Genomic DNA, 25,944 nt, shown 5'->3' on the forward strand with positions numbered 1-25,944 from the left:
CTGTATTAGGATGGCAGGGCAGTCCCATAATAGTCGCATTTTTAGTAGGATGTATTTAGATGCTAAAATGTAACACATAATAATTAAAGTGCTACAACTTTATTTTGTACATCTCTCATGTAAATAACATAAACAAAATCTATTTTCTGTGATTTTCTGAGAAAGATGTATGAAGGACTTAATTTTGACATAACATCAGGTCATCTTATACACACACATTCCGCAGCACATTAAACCTTCTATCGGATGAGGTGTTGTCATGTGTGCAAACCACTTATCATACTAACATAAAATAAAGACACTGAGACGTGGATTTGGCAGATAACTTGATGGCGATTTATTGGAGCAATAATAATTATTATTTATTTAAGGATGTATGGTGGCAAAGAAAGGACGGCCAGAAATCAGCCAGATCTGCTATGCCCACACACAAACAACAAAAGGCATAGCAGGCGTAGATCGCCCAGAGTGCATACACATAACCATGTAACTCATATCATCAACAAAAGGTAACGCTCACCCCCATCTTGACTTCCCACCCGTTTAGGTGGTGATACTGCCCCCCGTTAGGTTGGTACAGCCAACTACCAGTCAACGAAGGGAGCGCCCTTAAATCATAATTGCACCCGGACTGGCGACCTGCCGTTCTTTCCCGCCACCCAAAACCAAACCCACAACATACCAAAATTTATAGGGGAGGGAGGGTGGGGAATCTGGAACAAAGAGGCTTTGGCCCACACTTTTATCCCACTATATAATGTTCCTGTTACAAACCCGCCCCTGCTTGCCATAGGCTAACTCCCACAAGTAATTTGCATACATGCCTGCCCCCATCCTAGAGGTTTAAAACACCTCTTTTCTTATGCAATCTTTCGGTTTCTCTAAACCTTCTATCGGATGAGGTGTTGTCATGTGTGCAAACCACTTATCATACTAACATAAAATAAAGACACTGAGACGTGGATTTGGCAGATAACTTGATGGCGATTTATTGGAGCAATAATAATTATTATTTATTTAAGGATGTATGGTGGCAAAGAAAGGACGGCCAGAAATCAGCCAGATCTGCTATGCCCACACACAAACAACAAAAGGCATAGCAGGCGTAGATCGCCCAGAGTGCATACACATAACCATGTAACTCATATCATCAACAAAAGGTAACGCTCACCCCCATCTTGACTTCCCACCCGTTTAGGTGGTGATACTGCCCCCCGTTAGGTTGGTACAGCCAACTACCAGTCAACGAAGGGAGCGCCCTTAAATCATAATTGCACCCGGACTGGCGACCTGCCGTTCTTTCCCGCCACAGCAAGGTTCTGCTTATAGAACCGCTGCACCGCCACCATACCAAGTACTACCCCAATAACGCCAACTCCTCAAAAAGATCCCCAATAAACAATGACCAACCCTCCTCTGTTAAATGAACTCCATCAGGTCTATACATATAACTAAATCGAAATTGAATGTTCTTATGGTAAATGAAACGGCCATAATTGGCCATCACAAATTTGGCAACTGCGAAATTAAGTTTCTTCCTAGCTTCGTCATTAGCAGGAAAACTCCTAACCCCACGCCAGACCTGTCGAGGTACAATGCAAGACCAAATTAATTTACACAAGGGCCAGGCCGATAGCACCCTCGCCAAATCGTTGACAATATCAACTCGGAATTCTACAGTGGACCTCTGCCCTAAGTCGTTGCCTCCTAAATAAGCCACCAAAATACGTGGCCTACCAAAAAGCCTTGCATACTCTAACAGTTTAGGACAAAAGGAATGCCATCTCATACCTCTGGAACCTATGCAACGGACCCTAGCTGAATATTCAAAAATTGGAGCTTGATCTGAACTCAAACCTAGCAGCCCAGAAAATATATGAGTGGCCTATAACCCAAATTTCCTGCGTGTCAAAGAGCAATCCTAAAGGTGGAGGAAAGCAGTAAATAAAAAATTAGTAATTGTCATAAAACAATAAAATTTTATGGTGTATTAGTGGGATCTGATAGAACATAAGTGAGTATCTGCCAAAAAGAAAAATTTTCTATTGGTCGCCGACTTTTCTATTTGAAGTGGCTGAGACAAACAGAAGACACAAAGGGGAAGAATGGGTGGGGGGGAATTGGGAAAAAACAGGTGAACTCGGCAAGAGGTAAAATAAAAACCTGCTGAGGGATGGACTATGGCCTAATTAAATGATTGAGAATAGCCGAATTGAATCCGTCAGTTCAGGTAAAAATTGTAAAATCCCTCAAGACTCCCATTGCCAGCAATGGCGAGTAGCTAATCCCGAGTAGGACGGACAGGGGTAACAGACTAGACAGGACAGTACATGAGACAAGACAAAAACCAGGCAAGCATAAAATATAAACGTAACCGGAACAGACTGTGAAATGACTTTAAAACAAAGGGCCTTCACGCCTAGGTCGAATGTAACCTTTATAACTATCCGATTTCCAACGTCCTAGGGCCTTAATTTCTGATGCCGAGAAACCCGCAGCTGCCGGCGAAGTTGCGGCTCCGATCAGAAACGAGTGTGTACCAAAATCTTGAGGCGGGAGGCCTAAAACTGATACACACCTCTTCAAAAACCAACCAAACTGGTATTTGGTAAGCGGAGTCCTGTCCATATGCATGAGTCATGAACCAGGAACATCCGGCCGCAATAACTCATACCGCATAGCTAGTGCCACGGGGCAGATCTGTTCGTACCTAGATGGACCCAACGAGATCCACCCACCCCTACCAGTCTGGTCGGTCTTTGACCACCGAATCCTACAGAGAACAGACCTCTCACTGACCAGGATATCCGAGAGGAGCATGGCGGCATCAACCCATTTGGATGATGCCACCAGCTCCGATACCCTCAAGGTGCCGTGAAAAGCCTCTGAAAACACCACTTGAATCAGGACCGCCTCATACGCAGTAAGAGCCACTCCGAGAACCGCCCCTAATACTGCCGGAAGCAGATGAGCGTCCACAGGTCTCCTAAGGTCAGCTACTGGCCGGGAGACCCGTGCCCAACCCTTTAAAGCCTTCACAATCAGAAAACTTTTAGTAAAGTCAGGTTGGCCCTTCAATTTACAATAAAATGCAATGCCCCCCAAAGAGCGCGCAACAGAAGCCCTGGATCTGCCAGCCAAATGGAGACTCCAAATAAAAGAAAGCATCGAACGATGCTGACTCTTACCTGCCTGTTTGCTGCTACGGGAATAATCTTCCCATTCATTCCATGCCTGCCGATATGCTCGCAACGTGGAGGGGGCTAAAGACTGTTCTGCTAAGCCCTCCATGCCGGCTCGATCACCTGCCAAACATAAGAGGGGCAAAGCACAACGTCAGCACCAGGGGCCACAGATCGGGACCTAGCCCACTGGAAACGTGATAACGCATCGTCTATCTCATTCTCCACCCCAGGAACGTGTCTTGCCTTAAACATGATGTTACAGCGCAAACATGTGAGCACAGCTGCGCTAGCAAGCGCAAAACCAGCAGGGAAGCCGCATGTTGCTGATTGTATCGCATGGACCACGCCCAGGTTGTCACACCTGATAATGATGCTGCGATTGCGTAACCATTCCCCCCAGATTTCCAAGGAAACCATTATGGGAAAGAGTTTGAGAAGGAGTAAGTCCTTAGTCAAACCCTTTCCCACCCATTCTTCCAGCCAACGGCCAACGCACCAGGAGCCATCAAGGTAACATCCGAACCCTGTGGTGCCTGCTGCGTCGGTGAACAGCTGCAGCTGCAAATTGTCAGCGGCTGGAGACATCCACAACCGAACGCCATTAAAATCCCGAAGAAACGAGACCCAGACAGAGAGGTCCTGCTTAATCTCTGAGGATAAACGTAGCAAATGTCTCGGTTAGTGACACCAGCCGTGGCCCTTTCCAATTTACGTGAAAAAGCTCTGCCCATTGGAATTACTTTACAGGCCCAGGAGGGATTGCGCCTGCCGCAGGGTAATTCTACTGGAAGCCGTGCATTCCGCTATGGCATTACGCAACTTGACAGGCTTATCGAGAGGAATGCGACAAGAACCCGCTGAGGTACAGATCTCGATACCCAGGAATGACAAGGGGAAGGGCCCTCCGTTTTGTCCGCAGCAACGGTAACTCCAAATGAAAAAACAGCGCTCGTAAAGAAAACAAAAGATAACTGCATCTGCCTGAACCGGAAGGGCCGACACACAGAAAGTCATCGAGATAGTGGGCTATTCCATGACTACCGCAAAAATTAAATAAATAAATTCCGCGCACCAGTGTAGGAAGGTGCTAAAATGCTCGAAAAACGCACAGGACACAGAACACCCCATAGGCAAGCATTTGTCTATGCAATATCCGTTGTCCAAGCTAAAAACCCATAAACTGGAATGACTCTGGGTGCAAAGGAAGTAGACGAAAAGCTGACTCAACATCTATCTTAGCCATCAGTGCGCCCGGACCATAACACCTAATGACGTCCAAAGCATCGTCAAAAGACTGGTACACCACCGAGGAAACCTCAACTGGTATGGCATAATTTACTGACGAGCCTGGCGGATAAGACAGATGTTGCATGAGCCTGTATTTTCCTGGAATTTTCTTGGGAACCACTCCCACCGGGGAATTCACAAGATCCCTAATGGGGGTTCTGCAAAAGGCCCTGCAATGCGCCTGACGCTAACCTCGCCAGCCACTTTTTCCCTAAGAATGTGAGGCAATTCAAAGGCAGACTTCAAATTTCTAGGCGAATATGTGTCGACATCCCTGCAAATAGGTAAACGAAAACCAAAACTGAAGCCTTTTAACGAAAATTCTGCGTCCTGCAGAACCGGGTACCAACTCAACCATTTTGCTATCGCTGTGACACGGACAGGGGATGGAACTTTACTTAGCACTTGTGCCTTTTGCTGGCTGTGCAGGCTGCTGCTGGGCACCCCCCTTGAAACACTTGGCAACTGGGTGATTGCCACCACATCGCAAGCAGAGGTGACGAAAACGACATTTTAATGTGAATTATTAAAGGCGAAGCATTTTCCCCAGACGCCTGCTGTTAGCCCTGACGAACTGAACTAGCTGCTTTGCACGCGTTGTACCCCTCATAGGCAGGACGCGAAGGCTGCGTGACCTCCAGCAATGTATATTTGTCGAAGTAGGAGCATAGCTGAGAATGGAGCTTCCCGGTGATAGCTGCTTGGGGCAGTGATTGCAATAATAAGCTGTGCACCCTGTAGAAATTCACTGTAGCACATGTATTCTGTCTATTTTGTAAGTTAAATGCTCAGAATACAGTATATAATACAATCTCCTCTATTGGCTGATAATAATGATTCAAAGGAGATAAAAGCTAGATCTTAGGTGCTATAGATAAATAAAGCAGTGTCAAAGCCATTACCCCTTACTGTCATATAACGCATCACTAAAGCATTCTATTCCCCCAATGATACCTCAATGCCCAGCATAATACTGACACTGTTTGCTGCAACTGTTTTCTACCATTAAGAGGGCATAATCAGCACTTAGACCATCTATAAAATACATCATACGAATGTACTGAATGATATAATTCTGGCATATACAGGACCAGCAAACACAGTAAGTAATTATATGTAGAAGTAGGGCCATCCTGTCTGAGCTGAATCTTTTTATTTCATGTGCCGGCTCCTTTACAGATCATATGAGCAAGTTGGGGAATCTGGGAGAGGGCAGAAAAAGAAACCATGCACTGTCCTGGAAACAGATGCACAGATTGGTCCCCCTATGTACTGGATGGTGTATTATCCAGTATTAATTGATCCAATAGGTGATCCATATCAGTGCACCCCGTACAGTGCATGTTTTCCAGATCTAGTTGGTGCACAACAATATTCATTACTGGCTTTTTAACTTTTTCTACTGGCTGACACATTTAAAAGATCAACAGGGACTGTAGTGCTAGTTATTTCATTTGTGACACTGAGGGGATCCTAAAAAACATGCAACTTTAGTATTATATGCTATTTCTATTGTAGTCATCATGGTGTGGGCTGAGGGGGGGTTCAGGCAAGGCACTCATAAACCCCTCCTGCATTTGCCTATGGTGCTGGCCATTGCAGCCACAAAGATAATATTGACCAGGGGCATTAAGGACTAAAGGGAAGCACCCCTCCCCCGCACTGGCACACCTTCCACAAAGCTGCTGCAGCAGCCTGAGGGGGGATAGAACTATCAATAGGGGAACCACACCTGCAGCTCCTAATAACATGGGGGCACTGTGGAGCCAGGGACCAGGGTCTGGGGAGGCTCATTACTAGGCAGGACATAGCTACACCCACCCCCAGCAGAACAAGAAATCAGAAAAGACAGTGATTGAGGACAGAAAGGAAAAGTAAAAGCAATGATATGAAGTAAATGAAAAGAGACTAAATACAATAAGGAAAAGGAGAGAAGAAGGAGAAGCACTAAGAGAGTTTTATTAAGGAAAATGACAACTGACAAAATGCACTTCCCTGTCCTGGAGGAATCTGGAACAAAGAGGCTTTGGCCCACACTTTTATCCCACTATATAATGTTCCTGTTACAAACCCGCCCCTGCTTGCCATAGGCTAACTCCCACAAGTAATTTGCATACATGCCTGCCCCCATCCTAGAGGTTTAAAACACCTCTTTTCTTATGCAATCTTTCGGTTTCTCATCCTAACCCACTGCTCCATGCTCCTTCCTCACTATCCACCCCATCTGCCCCTGTCTGTCTGCCCCTCCCCTTTAGAATGTAAGCTCTCACAAGCAGGGTCCTCGTCCCTCATGTGCTTCTCCTAAACCTACTTATAGTTTAATTTACTCCTAACTCCCTAATTGTCTCCCAGCATTTGGTTGCTGAGGCCCTGCTGCTTGTGTTATGCAGCTAAGCTATGTGTATAAACCATGTCCTTGTCCTGCATTGTTTTGTATTACTATTAACTGTTTTTCTTGTGTGCTCATTTATGTACTGTGTAAGGCGCTGCGGAACCTTTGTGGTGACATATAAATAAAGGCTAATAATAATAATAACTTAGTTGAGATCACTGCTGAATGGCTCACTGGAACATAACTAATTGAAATAATGTAATTTGTGGGTTAATTCATTTTGAGTCAGGTGCTTATTTGGAACAATAGGCTGGGCTGTCATATAATGTAAGAAGAATGTAAGAAGTTTGGCCTACACTGCGGGCAGGTTAGGATTTGTAAACTACCACACATCAGATGCAGTTTCAGTTTCCACCCTCCAAACCGCAGGATAATAAATATGGATTTGATAACCACATTCAATGTCTGAGGCAGGGGCATATTTAGAGAGGAGGGGGCCCGTGTTCATTCACCTTCTGGGGCCTCCTCCTCTCTCTCCGGCGGCCGCGGCGCACTGACAGGTTCAGTAGACTCCTGGCACCAGTCTGTGCCCGGCGTCTACTGCGCATGCGCAGGACACCGGGAAAATGGCGTGGCAGCCATTTTCTCTGCAATTTCCCTACTGCGCATGCGCAGTCCACCGGGAAAATGGCCGCAGCGCCCATTTTCCAGGCATTCTGTGTATCGCCTCTCCAGCTGACGATGGACTTCAGAGAGGTAAGCATTAGAGAGTATGGGTGCAGGGTGTGCGATGTGGGCCCACCTGGACCCAGGGGCCCGTGTACACCACACACCTTGCACCCAATTCCCTGAAACTCTAGGAAGAGCAGGTCACCCTCACACATTCTGCCCCTTCTCTAGCGCAGTGGGTGGGGTAGGGGCTTGGTGATATGATTTGCTGTGACATTCTGTGGCATTGCATAGCAGGGGGCAGCAGTGCCAATGCAAGGGTTCTCTACACCCTAAGCAAATTGTCAGCCTACTGTCCTCTCTCCCCCCACACACACACACACACACACACACACGGACCACCACCACCAATATCCACTTCCCAGCCCCTCAGGTAAAAGTGTGGAGATGGCGTTTTATAAGTTCCACAGACGTCTTCTGCATTTAGTACAACAAGGAGGTCTCTCTCAGAGATATCCTTAATTTTTTAAAAAGACAGACTCAGTGGCGGCCCCCCAGATTTCTGCAGCTGCTTAATGGTAGAGCCGGCCCTGGGGGGCATGGCCTCCTTCACTTGTCCCCAGGATCTTGCTTCCTGATGATATCGCACAATTTGTCATAATTTGTCATAATTATAATACTGGATCATGTGTAACAGTGAAATTTAAGTTAATTTCTAAACTTTGTACATTTGACCTGTAATATTTTAGTTAATTAAATCCCTCCCATGAAAAGCTTAAATAGCACAAGTCTAAAACCTTTTTGACATTCACATTTTGATTTGAATCCTTTTGCTGTTGCTGTAAATTATCCACAGGTAATGTAATAAACAAAGGAATGAGTAAAGGGTTGGTTACTCAATAATACAATAATATATCACTGGCATGTGGACAGCAGTTAAGGTGCATACACACAACCAATTTTTTTGAACAATTATAGTTAACGATATCGTTTATCGTTCAATCGTTGAAAAAATCGTTCACTTTCTGAGTTAAAACGATGAACGATTATCGTTCATGCGCGTTCACATTTGTAGTTTGCAGTTCAGTCAGACTGACCAACTGAACGATAATCATTAAGGGAATATGCAAAAATCGTTCGTAGTTCAAAAAAATCGTTCTTTACACTTTAAAAAATCTGACAGATAATCTGACAGAAAATCGTTCATAAAATCGTTGGTAACAAAATCGTTGTGTGTGTATGCAGCTTATACAGTATAATACAGCTAGACATTTGTGGGGGCAGTGGGAAATGACAAGGTGATGTTCAGGAGAGTGTTTACACCAGGGATGGGGAACCTTTTTTCTGCCAAGGGCCATTTTGATATATACGTATATTATTATTTGTGGGCCCGGTGCAGGCCATGTCCCCTCCGTGTGATGTCACAATCGCCAGTGGATTACAACAATGCCTGGAGCATCCTGAGGATGCTCCGGAAGCTGTAAGGGCAGCGGTGTGACCGTCTGAAGCATCCTAAGGACGCTCCAGCAAGCACTGCTGCATAGATTCTGGCTATAGGGTGTCATTCTAGGCACCCTGCTAGCCAGATGAAGCTAGCAGAAAAAAGGTCAGAGGGACAGGCCAAATTACTCCGCGGGTCTTATACGGCCCCCGTGCCAGAGGTTCCCCATCCCTGGCTTACACCAAGGACAGGATTGTTTAGGAGATAACCTGGAACCTAATGCTGGGTACACACTATGCAATACTGTATGTCGTTGGTACAGCCAACGAACGACATATTGCATAGTGCATCTGCGGGTGTGTACAGACAATATGACTGTGAAATATGTCTTTCAGTCTTATTAGGACGGCCATGCATCACAGCCGATGCTGGTACATTTTGCTGATATATCAGTACATCTGCCTGTGTGTGCTGGCAACCTGCCGACCACCCGTACAAGAACTGCCAACACTGACATCTCAACTGGATGGGCAAATTTAATAGCCCATCCTGTTGAGATGTCTGCCAGACATATCGAGCTGCTGATTGGTAAATGTGCATATGTAAACAAATTGGCTGTTTGGTCGGTGGGACAGCAGGTCGGCACCTGGGTTGCTTAAGTGTGTACCCAGGTTTAGTTCAGCTGCTAGTGACCCAGCGAAGTATTATTATTATTATTATTATTATTATTATTAACATATACAAACAACATACTGTATTACACACATCTAGGGGATCATGATACATATAAACAACATGCAATGATATATTGCTTACAATCTGTGAGGCGTAGAGAACATTGGTAAATAAGTAAGTGGAACACATAAGGCAGTGGAGTACATGTAAGTGCTGCATTTTATATCAGAACTTTACAAACAAACAATAATAATAATGTAATCCAAATACACTTAGTGCTAACAATCTAAAAAAAAATACAATATTAAATCACTTTGCAATTCATTCTATCAGACATTATTTGAGATAGTTAATTATAGTTATGCAAGATGCCAGATCAGTAATTATCCTTACCTTTTCTCAAACGGAGAGGCAAGACCTGGTCCCACCCTGTATGTGATGTCCAACTTGCCTTTCCACTTGTTTGGTGCCTCCAGTCCAGAAATCTTACTAGAAAAAATACACAATAACTATAATAAATATAACACTTTGCAAATGTCATAGGCTACAATAGGATAACGCCATCTGGAGATGGCATTACTTAATCGGGAACAAGCCCCAGAATGCTTCGCAGCATTTGTGGCCGAAAATGAAAGGACCGCGGCAGATATCAAAGATATCTGCTGTGATCCGTCCATAGTACATTTTGGGGATCCCTAATATTCGTGGGTATACCACAAATATTTAATGATAAATTGCTCCCCAAATGAGATAATGGGATATAGAAGGTTCACTGCTCACAATGTGTTATTTCACCTTCTCTGAGGTGGGGAAGAATGGATATCCTCCTATTATTTCCATGGGGCATATGTTGCAATTTTGTTAAAAATACCATGTCTACACCAGAGTAGTAAAAACTTTCAAACATGTAAAAATAACATAGGTATGTTTTAATGTCCCCATATGGTGATACGGATAATAATCTGTAGTGAAATATTAAAGAACTAAAAGTTTAAAAAAATGTGAATGATAAAAATAAAAAGTGATTACGGTAATATTGGCTGGATGTGTTCTTCTGGTATATGTCTTTCTGACTTGTGTGTCTCTGTGTCATAAATAATATTCCGTGTCATGAATCCTCAGAATATATAATAAGAGGTTGCGTAACTCTGCATATTGTAACCAAGGTTGCTTTATAATATTACCCTATAGATTATAAACTTGCAGGGCACTCCTACCTCTTTTAGGGGTATTCAATATGGGAGCAATAACATCTTATGATGTCATTATCGCAGGTTTTACTTTTACACCGTATTCAATTTCAAAGACTTTTCGCCGGTTAGAAAAGTCTTTGATAAAAAACGGGGATACATTTTTCACCATTGAATAGGTGTCGAAAAAAAGTGCAGAATTGGGGTTTAGGGGTGCAGGCTTCAAAAAAATAGCCTGCACCCCTGGGAATGACATTTAAAAAAGAACTGTGTCAAAAAAAGTATTAAAAAAAAATAGGGACACCCCAAAAAATTAATAAAAAAATTGGGATGAAAAAAAAAAATGGGAAAAAAATGATTAACAATAGGGTAATAGGTTCAGGGCTATTCTGCAAGTATGCGGCAGATGTTTTCTAGAATAGATTTATAGCGGCAGGTGCACAAATGCAGAATTTTTAAAAACTTACTTTAGGGACTTAAAAATATGCTAGTACCCATTTTAATGTACCCCAAATTTGATGGGACCACTTAAAAAAACAAAAAAAATAACCTAAGTGCTCTTCTGCATCACTTCTTCAATGTCGGGAAAAAAACACCTGCTGCGGCTATTTAAATCCCCGACTTTCATTTAAAGGCTAAAACGGGGGTACCCATAGTGATCCCCGATGTTTTTACAACTTTAGGGGGGTCCTACAAGTTTTTTAAAGAAAAATTCGAAACTTTACGCAAATCCAACTTCGCAGGCTCCCGTTTTTGTTAATTTCATATTGAATACGGGGATAAGCGGATGCGCGCCCGATACTTTAACGCAGATAAAATCTCCGATATGAAACGTAAACTTCGACAGCGAAGTTTACGTTTCATATTGAATACCCCTCTTTGTCTTTCCGATATATAATACCAGCAAGACAAGACTAGGTAATAAGTAAGCGTTAAAAACAATAATTATATTAAGTCCGTAGAAATATTTATTTATCAGTCTGTACAGTTGTATATCATGCAATGAATGAGCAACTTCTATAGTTTAGCTTATAGAAATGATTAACTATTCCCTCTCCAGTCCCCATACGGGCTCCTACTCGTTAGGATTTTCTTATGCGCTTCATAATGTGCATACCGTAAGATTCTAAATGGTTTCAAATTAGCTGTCTGGTTAGTATATCATGACATATGCTAAAACGCATTCATAAGCCGTTGCTACGCCCAACATATAGGGGCTGGGCTATTCGTATGCAAAGTGGCCGTGTTTACCTTATGCCCTGGGAGCCTGACTTACTACCTTTTGCTAATACAAATTTCCATAGTGTTAATACAGGATCTATGTGGCTTAAAGTGGGACGCTGCTCCGCCCATTGTTTTTCAGTCAACAGCCACAACCGTCATCATTACCATCCGCACTTGCACTAGCCCCATGCTGGGTCCAGGAGATCAGTCTAGCACTCTTACCTTCTCTGACATGCATCTCAGAATAACACGGACTTCTAGAGACACTCCCACAACACTACCGCGGCATTCCCACAAGACAGAACAGGTCGGCGCCATCGCATTGCTGTCGCACAGTTTCTGCCCCAAAACCCCCATTTCACACAAATTAATATCCGGCAAAGATACTTCTGACTCAGAATCGGACAGAGATACTCAATACTACGCACATTTGTTTCTGCGCATACGATGTATTCTAAATGTATTTGTATCCATGAAAAGAGATCTATCAACATATCAGCCCCATGATCTGTAGGATCTTATGTTTGCGGTGGAGTATTTAGTATCAAATACAGAATTATAGAAAAAAATAAATTTAAATGTGTTTTAAAAACGATCGTAAAGTATCGGATTATCCTGCCATGTATGTTCATTTTAAAAATGATCTATAAAGTACGCATATTTATTTTTTAAATTGTTGTATACATGATCCTGAGTAAACCCACAAGAGAAGGATTCTCCCTTTTCTCTTCTCCCTTTGTATATTGTTACTACAGTAGCTGAGAATTCAAGGGCATCGAGCTTTAAAGCCGATATTAATTAGATAGATAAAAATCACCTCTCAGTAGCAAGGATAAGGACGTCTGTGTTGATCATGACAATATCAGTAGTGCAGGATAACATGTTTGTTTCATTTATTGGTCCACATTTGGTTGTCATTTGCTCTGCTTCCAATCTCTTGAAAAACCTGGCATCATGAGAAAATGACATAAAGATACCTCAGATACTTGGCAGCATCATTGTAGCCAATTGGGGTTACTGGGATCTTTGGTGACTCAATGTCTTTTTCATCCAAGAAAAAAGCAGAACCTAAAAAAATAAATAAATGCATAAACTTTTCAGAAATTTACCTGCAAATGTATGTTCTATTGCTTCTCTTAAAATGTATCATATATTACTGTGTTTAAAGCATCAATATTCATCAAATTTGATTATTTGCTCTTTAGTGACGCACGCAGGGGGATTTCTGAGTACTCAAAACCCCCTGACAGCCGCTATGATACTAGGGGGTCTATTTACTAAGCAGTGTTAGGAGACAGAGTGAAAAGTGATAAGAAAGTGATAAGGTACCAGCAGGGCCGCCATCAGGGGGGGACTGCCGGGCCCGGAGTCCCGGGCCCGGAGTCCCGGGCCCGGAGAGAGCGGGGGCCCGGGAGACAGCAGTGCAGAGTATATGAATCAGCAGCCGGGGAAACACAGCGCCGCTGGCGGTATTTGATATTTGGTGCCGGCCGCAAGACATTACAGCTCGCGGACCGGCAGCCAATCAGGAGCAGCCTTTGCAGCCGCTCCTGATTGGCTGCCGGTCCACGAGCTGTGATTGGCTCGCGGGCAGCGGCGTATTTCAATTACCGCCAGCGGCGCTGTGTCTACCCGGCTGCTGATTCATATACTCTGCACTGCTGTCTCTCGGCCTGGGCCCTCTGAAGAAACAAGGTAGGAGGAGTCCCTGCCCTGTGCCCCTCCGCTTCACCTACTGCAAGAAACTAGCAAGCCTTCCCTGCCCTAACGCTCTACTCCAGCCAGCCTTCCCTGCCCTGTGCCCCCCCTAATCCAGCCAGTCTTCCCTGCCCTGTCCCCCACCCCAGTCCAACCTTCTCTGCCCTGTGCCTCCCCACTAGTCCAGCCAGCTTTCTCTGCCCTGTGCCCCCCAATTAAGGTCCAGCCTTCCCTGCCTTATGCACCCCCAGTCCAACCTTCCCTGTGTCCTCCCAGTCCAGCCTACCCAGCCCTGTGCCACCCATTCCCATCCTGTGTTCCACACCCCAAACTTTGAGAATTTTTAAACTGGGGTATGCACTAATTGACGGCTACCCCCCCCGTGTAGCTCCACCCACATTATATACAGCTCCTCCCACCTCTGCGCCATCCCCCGGGGGGGGCCCTGCCTTCTTTGTCAGTACCGGGCCCCACGATTTCTGATGGCAGCCCTGGGTACCAGCCAATCAGCTCCCAACTGTCATCTCACAGACTGTGTTTGAAAAATGACAGGAGCTGATTGGCTGGCACCTTATCACTTTCTTATCACTTTTCACTCTGTCTCCTAACACTGCTTAGTAAATAGAGCCCTATGTCCTTTAGAATCCTGAAAATCGCTGCATTTTGCCATGGGTGGAGGATCCTAATGACATGTTGCATGGTCCTGCTCCCATCTACAGCCTATAGATACTGCATGGAGAGCCATAGTGAGCCATGTGGGGCCCCAGTAATTTTGGGGGGTGTGGCCTAATGACAGCAAAGACCTTAAAAAAAAAAAAAGGTCTTTGCAGTGCGCTCTGCATTGCGTGCGTCCCTCAGCAAGGGGCAAATCCTTCTCCCCCGTGCACAACCAGAGGAGCAGGAGCAGTCTCCCTGGTCCCACCACAGGTCAACATATAGCAGCTCATGTGATAAGGCTGAGAATACAGTGACAATGTCGCTGACGGGTAAGGGAGGGGGTGGGGAACGCTTCCGGGTCCCTCCATCAAACTCTGCCCTGGGCAATTAGTACCCGCTCACATCCCCTATCGGCACCCCTGATTGCATGGTGAGTATGTGTGAGAAAGAGAGAGAGTGTATGTATGTATATATATTATATATATATATATATATTAGGGGTGTGCACCGGCCACTTTTCGTGTTTTGTGTTTTGGTTTTGGATCTGGATCTTTCTTCGTGTTTTGGATCTGGATTGGTTTTGCCAAAACCACCCTTCCGTGTTTTGGGTTCTGGGTTTTGTGTTTTGGATCTGTATTTTTTTGAAAAAAAGCATAAAAACAGCTAAAATCACAGAATTTGTAGGTTTTTCTGCTCCTATGCTATTATTAACCTCAATAACCTTAATTTCCACTCATTTCCAGTCTATTCTGAACACCTCACACCTCACAATAGTGTTTTTATGTCCAAAAGGTTGCACCGAGGTAGCTGGATGACTATGCTAAGCGACACGAGTGGGCGGCACAAACACGTGACCCATCTAGGAGTGACACTGCAGTGGCAGACAGGATGGCAGTTAGAAAAACTAGGCCCCAAACTGTACATAATGCAAAGAAAAAAAGAGGTGCAAGATGGAATTGTCCTTGGGCCCTCCCACCCACCCTTATGTTGTATAAACAGGACATGCACACTTTAACAAATCAATCATTTCAGCGCCAGGGTCTGCCACACAACTGTGGCTGAAATGATTGGTTCGTTTGGGCCCCCACAAAACAAGCTGGCAATTAATGTGTCCCTGCACAAACTGGCTCTACGGAGGCAAGATGTCATCCTCATCCTCCTCATCCACCGATTCCTCACCCTCTTCAGTGTGTACATCCTCATCCTCACAAAGTATTAACTCGTCCCCACTTGAATCCACCACCACAGGTCCCTCTGTACGTTCTGGAGGCTGGTCTCCCTGGAAGAGCTGATAATTCATTTTGATGAACATCATCTTCTCCACATTCTGTGGAAGCAACCTCCTACGCCTTTCGCTGACAAGGTTCCCGGCTGCACTAAACACTCTTTCGGAGTACACACTGGAGGGGGGGCAACTCAGGTAAAATAGAGCCAGTTTGTACAGGGGCCTCCAAATTGCCTCTTTTTCCTGCCAGTACAGGTATGGACTGTCTGACATGCCTACTTGGATGCTGTCACCGATGTAATCCTCCACCATTCTGTCAATGGTGACAGTATCATATGCAGTGACAGTAGACATGTCAGAAATTGTTGCCAGGTCCTTCAGTCCGGACCAGATGTCCAAACTTGGTCCTGCCTGCCCTGCATCACCGCCAGCGGGTTGCTTAGGATACCTAAGTTTTTTCCTGGCAGCCCCAGTTGCGGGAGAAAATGAAGAAGGAGCCGTTGACGTGTCACGTTCCGCTTCAGCTGACAGTGTGTTCCAGCAGGTCTTTGCACCTCTGCAGGCTTGTGTCGGCCGGAAAGAGAGACACCACATAGGCTTTAAACCTAGGATCGAGCACGGTGGCCAAAATGTAGTGGTCTGATTTCAACAGATTGACCACCCTGGAATCCTGGCAAAGCGAATGAAGGGCTTCATCCACAAGTCCCACATGCCGAGCGGAATTGCTCCGTCTTAGCTCCTCCTTCACTTTCTCCAGCTGCTTCTGCAAAAGCCTGATGAGGGGAATGACCTGACTCAAGCTGGCAGTGTCTGAACTGACTTCACGTGTGGCAAGTTCGAAGGGCTGAAGAACCTTGCACAACACGGAAATCATTCTCCACTGCGCTTGAGTCAGGTGCATACCCCCTCCTTTGCCTATGTCATAGGTGGATGTATAGGCTTGTATGGCCTTTTGCTGCTCCTCCATCCTCTGAAGCATATAGAGGGTTGAGTTCCACCGCGTCACAACCTCTTGCTTCAGGTGATGGCGGGGCAGGTTCAAGAGTGTTTGCTGGCGCTCCAGTCTTCGGCACGCAGTCGCTGAATGGCGAAAGTGGCCAGAAATTTTTCGGGCCACCCAAAGCGTCTCCTGCACGCCCCTGTCGCTTTTCAGAAAATTCTGCACCACCAAGTTTATTGTGTGAGCAAAACATGGGACGTGCTGGAATTTGCCCAGATGTAATGCCCGCACAATATTGGTGGCGTTGTCAGATATCACAAATCCCCAGGAGAGTCTAAGTGGGGTAAGCCACTGGGCGATGATTTCCCTCAGTTTCTCTAAGAGGTTGTCGGCGGTGTGCCTCTTACTGAAACCGGTGATACACAGCGTAGCCTGCCTTGTAACGAGCTGGCGTTTCTGAGATGCTGCTACTGGTGACGCTGCTGCTGTTGCTGCGTAAGGTGATACATCTACCCAGTGGGCTGTCACAGTCATATAGTCCTTAGTCTGCCCTGTTCCACTTGTCCACATGTCCGTGGTTAAGTGGACATTGTGTACAACGGCATTTTTCAGGACACTGAGGACACTTTTTCTGACGTTTCTGTACAGTCTCGGTATCGCCTGCCTAGTGAAGTGGAATCTAGACGGGATTTGGAACCGGGGACACACTACCTCCATCAATTGTCTAAATCCCACTGCACTAATGGCGGATACCGGACGCACGTCTAACACCAACATAGCAGTCAAGGCCTCAGTTATACGTTTTGCTTCAGGATGACTGCTGTCGTACTTCATCCTCCTCGCTAAGGACTGTTGGAGGGTCAATTGTTTAGTAAAAGTAGTGGTGTTCCTACTTCCTCTCTGGGATGATGAACGACTCCCAGCAGCAGCAGCAACAGCAGCAGCGGCAGCAGTAGGCGTAGCAATGCAGGATCCTCCGGAGGAATCCCGGATAGGAGAGTCAGTCATGCCAGTGATATGGCCTGCAGGACTACTTCCGATCCTGACTAAGGAGGAAATTGACGAGGAGGGAGTTGACGGTGTGGTTTGCAGGCGCTTGGATACAACAGGACAACGGGATTTAGGTGTCCCTGGACTGCTTACGGTCTGAGCCAAAGTTTCTGAACTTGACAGTAACTTTTTATGAACGCGCTGCAGGTGCCGTATAAGGGAGGATGTTCCTAGGTGGTTGACGTCCCTACCCCTACTTATTTCACCTTTACATATGGTACATATGGCAAGACAGTTGTTGTCCGGATTTGGATAGAAATATTGCCAGACCAAAGAGGTGGAATGTTTGGTCTTCTGCCCAGGCATGACCGTGATGGGCTTTTTCATCCCACGGACAACAACTGTCTCCCCCGGAGCCTGATTTAAACAAACCACATCACCATCAGAATCCTCCTCGCCAACTTCCTCCTCAGCGCCAGCTACACCAGTATCCTCATCCTGTTGTACTTCAACAGTGACATCTTCAATTTGCATATCAGCAAGTGGACTGTGGGTGCTCCTTTCAGCACTTGCAGGGGGCGTGCAAATGGTGGAAAGAGCCACCTCTTCCCGTCCAGTGCTGGGAAGGTCAGGCATCGCAACCACCACCACACTTGGACTCTCCTTGGGGATTTGTGATATCTTCTTAGAAAGCACAGTTCTTCGCTGTGCTTTTGCCAGCTTAACTCTTTTGATTTTTTTAGTGGGAGGAGTGCTTCCATCGTCATGTGAAGCTGAACCACTAGTCATGAACATACTAGGGATCGACCTTAGCCGTTCCTTGCCACTCCGTGTCGTAAATGGCATATTGGCAAGTTTACGTTTCTCTTCAGCTGATTTAAATGTCTTTTTCAAGGTCATTTTCCTGAACTTTGCCATTTGGGATTGTATGTGCCCTCTACTATGACATTGGGCATCGGCCTTGGCAGACGACGTTGATGGCATGTTATCGTCTATGTCATGACTAGTGGCAGCAGCTTCAGCACTAGGAGGAAGTGGTTCTTGATCTTTCTCTATTTTATTTTTATCGGAGAAAGTTTGGTCCTCCATTTATGTTATATCGATTTGATATATACATGCGGCTAAACACAGAAAATAATTTTTTTTTTGGTTTGGACTGGAGTGTACTTTGTGGGTTACAGCACCCTTTAACGGTCAAGCCAGCCGGCCCTTTACTTATGACACAGGCGCACTCTTGGCACTACTTTGTTGATGCACGTGCGGCTACTGCGCACACAATTCACAAACACAGAAAATAATTTTTTTTTGGTTTGGACTGGAGTGTACTTTGGGGGTTACAGCACCCTTTAACGGTCAAGCCAGCCGGCCCTTTACTTATGACACAGGCGCACGCTTGGCACTACTTTGTTGATGCACGTGCGGCTACTGCGCACACAATTCACAAACACAGAAAATAATTTTTTTTTGGTTTGGACTGGAGTGTACTTTCGGGGGTTACAGCACCCTTTAACGGTCAAGCCAGCCGGCCCTTTACTTATGACACAGGCGCACTCTTGGCACTACTTTGTTGATGCACGTGCGGCTACTGCGCACACAATTCACAAACACAGAAAATAATTTTTTTTTGGTTTGGACTGGAGTGTACTTTGGGGGTTACAGCACCCTTTAACGGTCAAGCCAGCCGGCCCTTTACTTATGACACAGGCGCACGCTTGGCACTACTTTGTTGATGCACGTGCGGCTACTGCGCACACAATTCACAAACACAGAAAATAATTTTTTTTTGGTTTGGACTGGAGTGTACTTTCGGGGGTTACAGCACCCTTTAACGGTCAAGCCAGCCGGCCCTTTACTTATGACACAGGCGCACGCTTGGCACTACTTTGTTGATGCACGTGCGGCTACTGCGCACACAATTCACAAACACAGAAAATATATAATTTTTTTAGCACTTGGGGGGAGCACCCCTGATGGACAGAGCACCCCCTGGACAACACTACAGCACCCCTTTAGGACTGGGACACTGCACAGGACTTTGGAGTGGACACAGCCCCTATGGAGAACTGACTGCACAACACAGTCCAGCCAGCCCCTATGGACTTTGAAGTAGTGGACACAGCCCCTATTAACAACAGCAGCACAGCACAACACAGCCAGCCCCTATGGACTTTGAAGTAGTGGACAACAGCAGCACTACACTACACTACACTACACAGCACTAACTCCCACCCTCCCTCTTCACTGTCCACAGCCGAGTGAGAAAATGGCGCCGACGCGGGTACCTTATATAGGATCCAAAACCCGCGAGACTCGGAAGGCGGGATGATGACGTTTTGCCTCGATGTCAGATCCGAGTCAGGCGGGAAAAGTCGAGCCTGACTCGGATCGGACTCGGATCGGGGGGGCTCGGGGGGGTTCGGATTTCAGAAATCCGAACCCGCTCACCCCTAATATATATATATATATATACATATATATATATACACATACACACACAGTATATGTATAAAATAAAGAAATATAAAGAGATATAAAAAAAATAAAAAGGAGTGCCCTCTTCAAAAATTAAACCAGCACTAGTACTCATAGCCTAAGCTTCTGCTGGCAAAATCGGGGGGACAAAAAGGATGGGGGGTCTCTGTATTGAGTTAATCCAAGAGCAATAAAATAAACCCTGTATATAAGATAAAAATGTGTTGCTAAAAAATAAAGCAATATATTGATCAATTATTAAATAAATAGTCAGAAAAGGAAATACCTCTTTTATGTAGTTTACATCCAATGCTGTAATCTATATGCAGGGAAAGTATGGAGACTTTTATCCTTTTACAAATTAATGTACTGTATGTCTCTATTGTATACCCTCCATTAGTGATAGACAGTGCAATATTTACTATAACTGTGTATTGAGGCATCAGTTAGTTGTACTGTATATTCCTTACTAGTAGATGGGTAGAATGGGGTTAGTGGATCTCCATTTGTTTGAAGAAGAGTTCCTCTCTGAGCTCCCGTGCCTGGTAACCACCAGTCAGCAGGGAATACTCTGTCTAGGCTGCCGGATACATAATCTGCTGGATCAGAGTACAGAATCATTCCGGCACAACCGAACATCTCTCCGTGTTTCACCTAAAAGAACATTGAAAAGCAGAAATCAAATGTACAATTTATGGTCTGTAAATTAGTGACCTCAGGGCCTGATTCATCACGGATCGCAACTGCAACAGCGTATGCAGATCGGCCGAAGGTGCGTACTGCACATTGCAATCGCAATGCAATCACTTTCGCAGACACAAAGCCATCGCAGACCAAGGGACGGGACGTCAGCATTTGGGGGTGGTGATGGGGTAGTGGTTGGGAAAACGCAGGCGTGCCTGTCCATTTGAACGGAATTGGTATGAAATACCGTCGGCCGCATGGCGGTTCGATTCCCGTCAGCGGCAGCCCGGCAGAAGCAGAGTGCGACGCAGTGGAAGCCCGACAGCGCTGGAAATCCCGATCGTGGATAGGTAAGTATCCACTAACCTAACCCTAACCCTCCTTAGGGGTGCCTAACCCTAACTTCCCCCCCAAGTGCCTAACCCTAATCCCCCCTCTAAGTGCCTAACCCTAACCACCCCCTTCCCCGCTGCCTAAACCTAAGTCCCCGGGGGGGGTGCCTAACCCTAAGTCCCCCCCGGGGGTGCCTAACCCTAACCCTCCCTCCCCCTAGCCTAACCCTAACCCTCTTGGGGGGGTGCCTAACCCTAAGTCCCCCCCGGGAGCCCTAAACCTAACCCTCCCCTCCGCGGCTGTCCGCTCGCGGCACCCGGCATCACTACGATCGTGATGCCGGGCGCCGGTCTCCCGGCGTCGGGGAAATGCGGGCGTCTACATCTAGACGCCTGGCATTTCACCCTTGCCGGGATAAGACAGTCGGGAAGCCGGCTGTCGGTATTTTATTCAGTCGGCTTCCCGATTGCCTCCCATTTGAACGCCGTTACATGGGCATGCATAAATTAGCCACTGCAGCGCCATACACAGCTTGAGTGCCCACTGATGAGATTACCAATTTCTGAGTAAGGTCAGACATGTTGTAATTGTGTGTTAGGGGCTGATGTTACACGATGTTCCCGATGTATACTCAGGACTGCAAGGTATTACAGATGTGACACAGCAGTTGTGGGCGTCTCTATGCTGGCTGTGCGATGGCTTTCATTAGCATATTTTTGCAGCAGTCCTGCGTGCATATTCACAGCCGCGATTGCAATAGCGATCCGTAGTAATCAGGCCCTCAGTTTGTTAATTTTAAGTTACTGACCTTATCGCCTCTAAATATTTGACCGTATCTGGCAATTGCAATGGTGCCAGTTAAATTCAATGACAAGTTCCTCGTCAGGTAATGGAAATCTTCCACGGTTCCATAATTCACATACACTAGATCTCCCTATAAAAAGAAAGAGTGCCTCGTCTCACTGTAATGAACACAGAATATAGCCAGATAACATCATTTTAATAAAGCAAAATATAAGTGTTAAAAGAGTTTTTATACCCTGGCAAAGCTTTGACTGTGGACACAGACGTCCCCCAAAAACACCCACCAAGCAATCACAAGACATCCCACCTCAGTCTTCCCACAACTAGTGAGACAATAACACATTCACCCCCCAAAATGTCTCTCCACCAACCCACGTTCTCTACTACAATACCCATGACTACTTGCCTACTGTTTACATCAGGAAATGGGATGAGAACATTTGGATGTGACTTGTTGATGCCCTTCCTGACTTTTAGTGAGCATGGCACGGCATATATGATGCTAATGGCATCACAATGCTATTACTCTTAAGTGGATGTGACAAGGAATATGATGATGCAATTTGCTCCACCTATCTGCTCCCTTTAAAATATTGGCAGGGGCGTAGCTACCATTGGTACGGGCAGTGGAGTTGCTATGGGGCCCGCTTCACCCTGCACCCACTTTTGTGGCACTCGTGTAGTGAGTACAGGATGCCTGACTGCAGGCACCGCTGATCCCTCCTGGGAACTGCCTCTTAGCCTGGGACTAGGAAGTAATGTTCTGCAGGGATAATCAGCGCTGAGGGCCCCATGGTACACTGATCAGCCTACATCTCCTCACCAACATCAGTGTGGAGAGACACTAACAGCACTGCTGTGATTTAGCACTGTTAAATTTCTATGCCCTCCTCCCCCCACCCTGCACCCCCTCCACCCCAGTGCGTGGGGAGGAGAGGGGCATAGAAATGTTGCTATGGCGCCACCACAGGTCTTGCTATGCCCATATATTGGTATTACAAGAGCATTGCCTGCTCTTCAGGGAATCTGGGGAAGGTTTATATGAGCCTCCCAATAATAGGGTAGGCAATTCCAGGGCCAGATTATAGGTGGGGCGGTTTTCTTCATATCAAAACGGCACTAGTCCAGGCCACGCCCCAACACGTTTTGTCATGTAGACTTCGTCAGAGCCCTCTGATGAAGTCTGCATAACTTAGTTGTGGCTTGTCCTGGTGTAGTGATATTTACATGTGAAGAAGCCTGGTGATATGCATGTGACATTTGGCTTTTATACTCTTTTACTTGCAGTGGTTTATAACTGCTGTCGTTGGTTAGCATGATTTCATCTGATTTTAATTTGATTGCTTATTGAAACGTTTTCATCAGTTCATGCACCATGTGGCGCTCCCTTCTCCCTTTTGTAGAATAATATTTTTCCCGAGCTTTGGATTGGGGTAATTGACGGGGAAGACGCCAATCTATATCAATTGGTTTCTGTGAAGGTGGACTGGCTGTAGCACTCAGTGGATTTATGAGACCGGTTTATCAACACAGCAATCTATCCTGAAGCTCCCCATGAACATTTTGACAATATATTTGAACTTGAAATACCAGATACCACCAGTTCATTATATTTGCTTTGAAATTTAAAATACTGAAATATCAAGTTCAAACCAAAATATAGCCAGCCCCATGTGTGGTATATATAATTTAACTGATCAATAAAACAGGTATAATAGAACATAATATGCTGTATAAACAATTCTTCTGTGGTGTTGGTTAGGACCCTATGGGTTTGAAGCCCTATACAATCCATTGTTGGGTGTATCCTGAGGAAATTGGGTTTTCTGCCCTGATTGTAATAGATCTGGAAATACTAGGGATAAAACTCCTTTTGAGTTCATTTTATCTAAGACATCCTAATTATCAGATGCAAAGTCAGCAATTACAATGAAGCTTTCCATGTAACCATCTTACCACAATAACACCAGATGGTGAGTAGGCATTGAAGGGATTGACCACAGTAGGATCATTCTGATCAGGACTGAGAATCTTTTCAACTTTTTCTGATAGATCGCTTTCAATTCCATCATCAGACAAAATAGAGACATAATTGGGATCAGTTGCATTGGGGTAAGAGAGAAGAACAGTGTAGTTGTATATCTTTGCTCCATGTAGACTTGCTTGCCATGTCTTATGTATATAATTGACAAGTACCTCTTCATCCTGGGTGCTTCCTGCTATATGAGGTTTGCTAGAGAAAAACCTGCAGAAACAAACATTAAAGGTTATTATATATTTTAGATTCCAATAAATGTACATTGTCCTTGTGTTTACATTTAGAGCAGTGGTCACCAACCTTAATTGGGGTGTGAGATACTCAAGCAAAATTAAACTTCCTGAAGAGCTACTATACTAACATTTTTGAAAAAAATAAATAAAAAATTCTGACTAATAACTGAAAAATTAAAGATCATTTAAATGAAAATTAAAATAATGTTTCATAGCATTTAATTAATACAGTGATATTGTTGCACAGTTCTCTTTTAATTACCAGCTCCAAGGAAGTAAGTCATACATGCCTATGCCCCGGAAGTCGCAGGAGGCTCCCAATTTTTCGGGTAACCCCCCGCTCCCCCGGGAAAGTAGACACTACACCCGCATTCTACCAACTTCCTAGTGAAGTGGTCAAAATGGGGAACATTTTCTCGCAGATTGGTGGGTCCATGAGTAGGAGGCGGAGCCTATTGACGTGATTTTTTGATAATCGGGGGTTAATGATGCCCCTCAAAACAGCCCACCTGTTTCTCCCGGGGAGGAAGTGTCAGAAGTCGAGAAGTATGAGATAAGTACACTAGAGGGGCAAAAGATATAGGCAGGGCTGCTGTGTGAATTTTCGTCAGGACGGGGCGGGAGCCACTCGCCCCAAATGCAGTCAACTCCTGTGATATCCAGATGGTGTCCGTCACATATTTTGCCTCCCTACGGCAATCACCTGACGTGCTTCCCCACGGCTTTATCAGAGGTCACTTCCTCCTAGTTGACTCAGCAGTACTGCAGCTAGGCGAGCTACCCAAATTACGGCCGTGAGCTACGGTTTGGAGACCACTGGTTTAGAGCTTTGAATGGTATGGAGGGTAATTCTGTAGTTAAAAAAGGATGTGGCCTGATGGGGAAGGGGTATGGCAAATCTGATTCGTCCCGTATAATTATGAAGGGGTACCGATCTCTTTGTACAAACTACCAGAGCTACTGTTATCCAGGTGTCACTGCCAAATACAGTGTGAATCCAATGGCTGCAGTGATGATACACAATAATTATGGGTGATAGGTTTGAGTCCCGGTTTTATGACGTATTTTGAAATGTGTGTTAAACAAAGGAGGGTTTGGCTGAAGGGGAAGTGGCCAGATGGAGCAGGAGTCAGACAGGGAGGAGATAGGGACGACCAGAAGATGGCGGGGATCAAAGAAGAGGAAGCTACTAGAATGATTATAAACAAAAAAATAACAAGCGCAGCCAAACTGTTCCCCCTGCCCTGTGGCACACGTCGCACCACCCTAGATATGGCCCTGGTGAACGGAACATGACCACACTCACCGGCCATTTGATAACTTTCTCATTTGGACGCTGCCACTATTCTGACACTTTAAGGGAGATGTATCAAAACAATGGAGAGAGATAAACTATCAGCCAATCAGCTCCTAACTCATTTTTCACAGCCTGTAAAATGACAGGAGCTGATTGGTTGGTACTTTATCTCTTTCCAAGTTTGATACATCTCCCCCTTTATGCTCATGTCCACACTAGCGAACAGATCAGGGCAAGCTTTATCTCAAGCGCACAGAGCCTAATGTGAAATAGGCATTTGTGGGCAGTGTCTGGGCAGTGACCATGCAACTCATCTGTCACGTGGGAGGGTCATGGGAGTGTCATGGGCGTGTAAACTGACTTCGATGCTCGTTCCCAGTATGCAGACATAGGGCCTCATTCAGCTTGGATCGAAAGTCTGCGTTCGCACGCACCCGGTTAATGTTTGTGTTCTGTGCATGCATATGCACCACAATGCGAGTGAGCGAACCAGCTGCTACAAAAGCGAATGCAGCGTATACGCAAAAGTCACTGAGAAATGATTGACAGAAAGTGCCATTTGGGGGTGGA

General features: G+C 45.5%; 1 protein-coding gene across 1 annotated transcript in view; it reads right to left on the minus strand.

Annotated features, from left to right (window-relative positions):
• The window catches only part of LOC148525047 (putative N-acetylated-alpha-linked acidic dipeptidase), a 150,370-nt gene that overhangs the window by 107,043 nt on the left and 17,383 nt on the right, over nucleotides 1-25,944 (minus strand). Inside the window, exons 2-6 of the mRNA XM_088471292.1 lie at nucleotides 23,763-24,051; nucleotides 21,811-21,936; nucleotides 20,456-20,639; nucleotides 12,981-13,071; nucleotides 9,983-10,078 (exon numbers count right to left, since the gene is read on the minus strand). Of these exons, the coding sequence (XP_088327418.1) occupies nucleotides 9,983-10,078; nucleotides 12,981-13,071; nucleotides 20,456-20,639; nucleotides 21,811-21,936; nucleotides 23,763-24,051 (786 nt within the window). The remainder of the gene's footprint in view (nucleotides 1-9,982; nucleotides 10,079-12,980; nucleotides 13,072-20,455; nucleotides 20,640-21,810; nucleotides 21,937-23,762; nucleotides 24,052-25,944) is intronic.

Source organism: Taudactylus pleione, unplaced genomic scaffold (assembly GCF_031769625.1).
Source record: "Taudactylus pleione unplaced genomic scaffold, aTauple2 ptg000113l, whole genome shotgun sequence".
Lineage (NCBI taxonomy): Eukaryota > Metazoa > Chordata > Amphibia > Anura > Myobatrachidae > Taudactylus > Taudactylus pleione.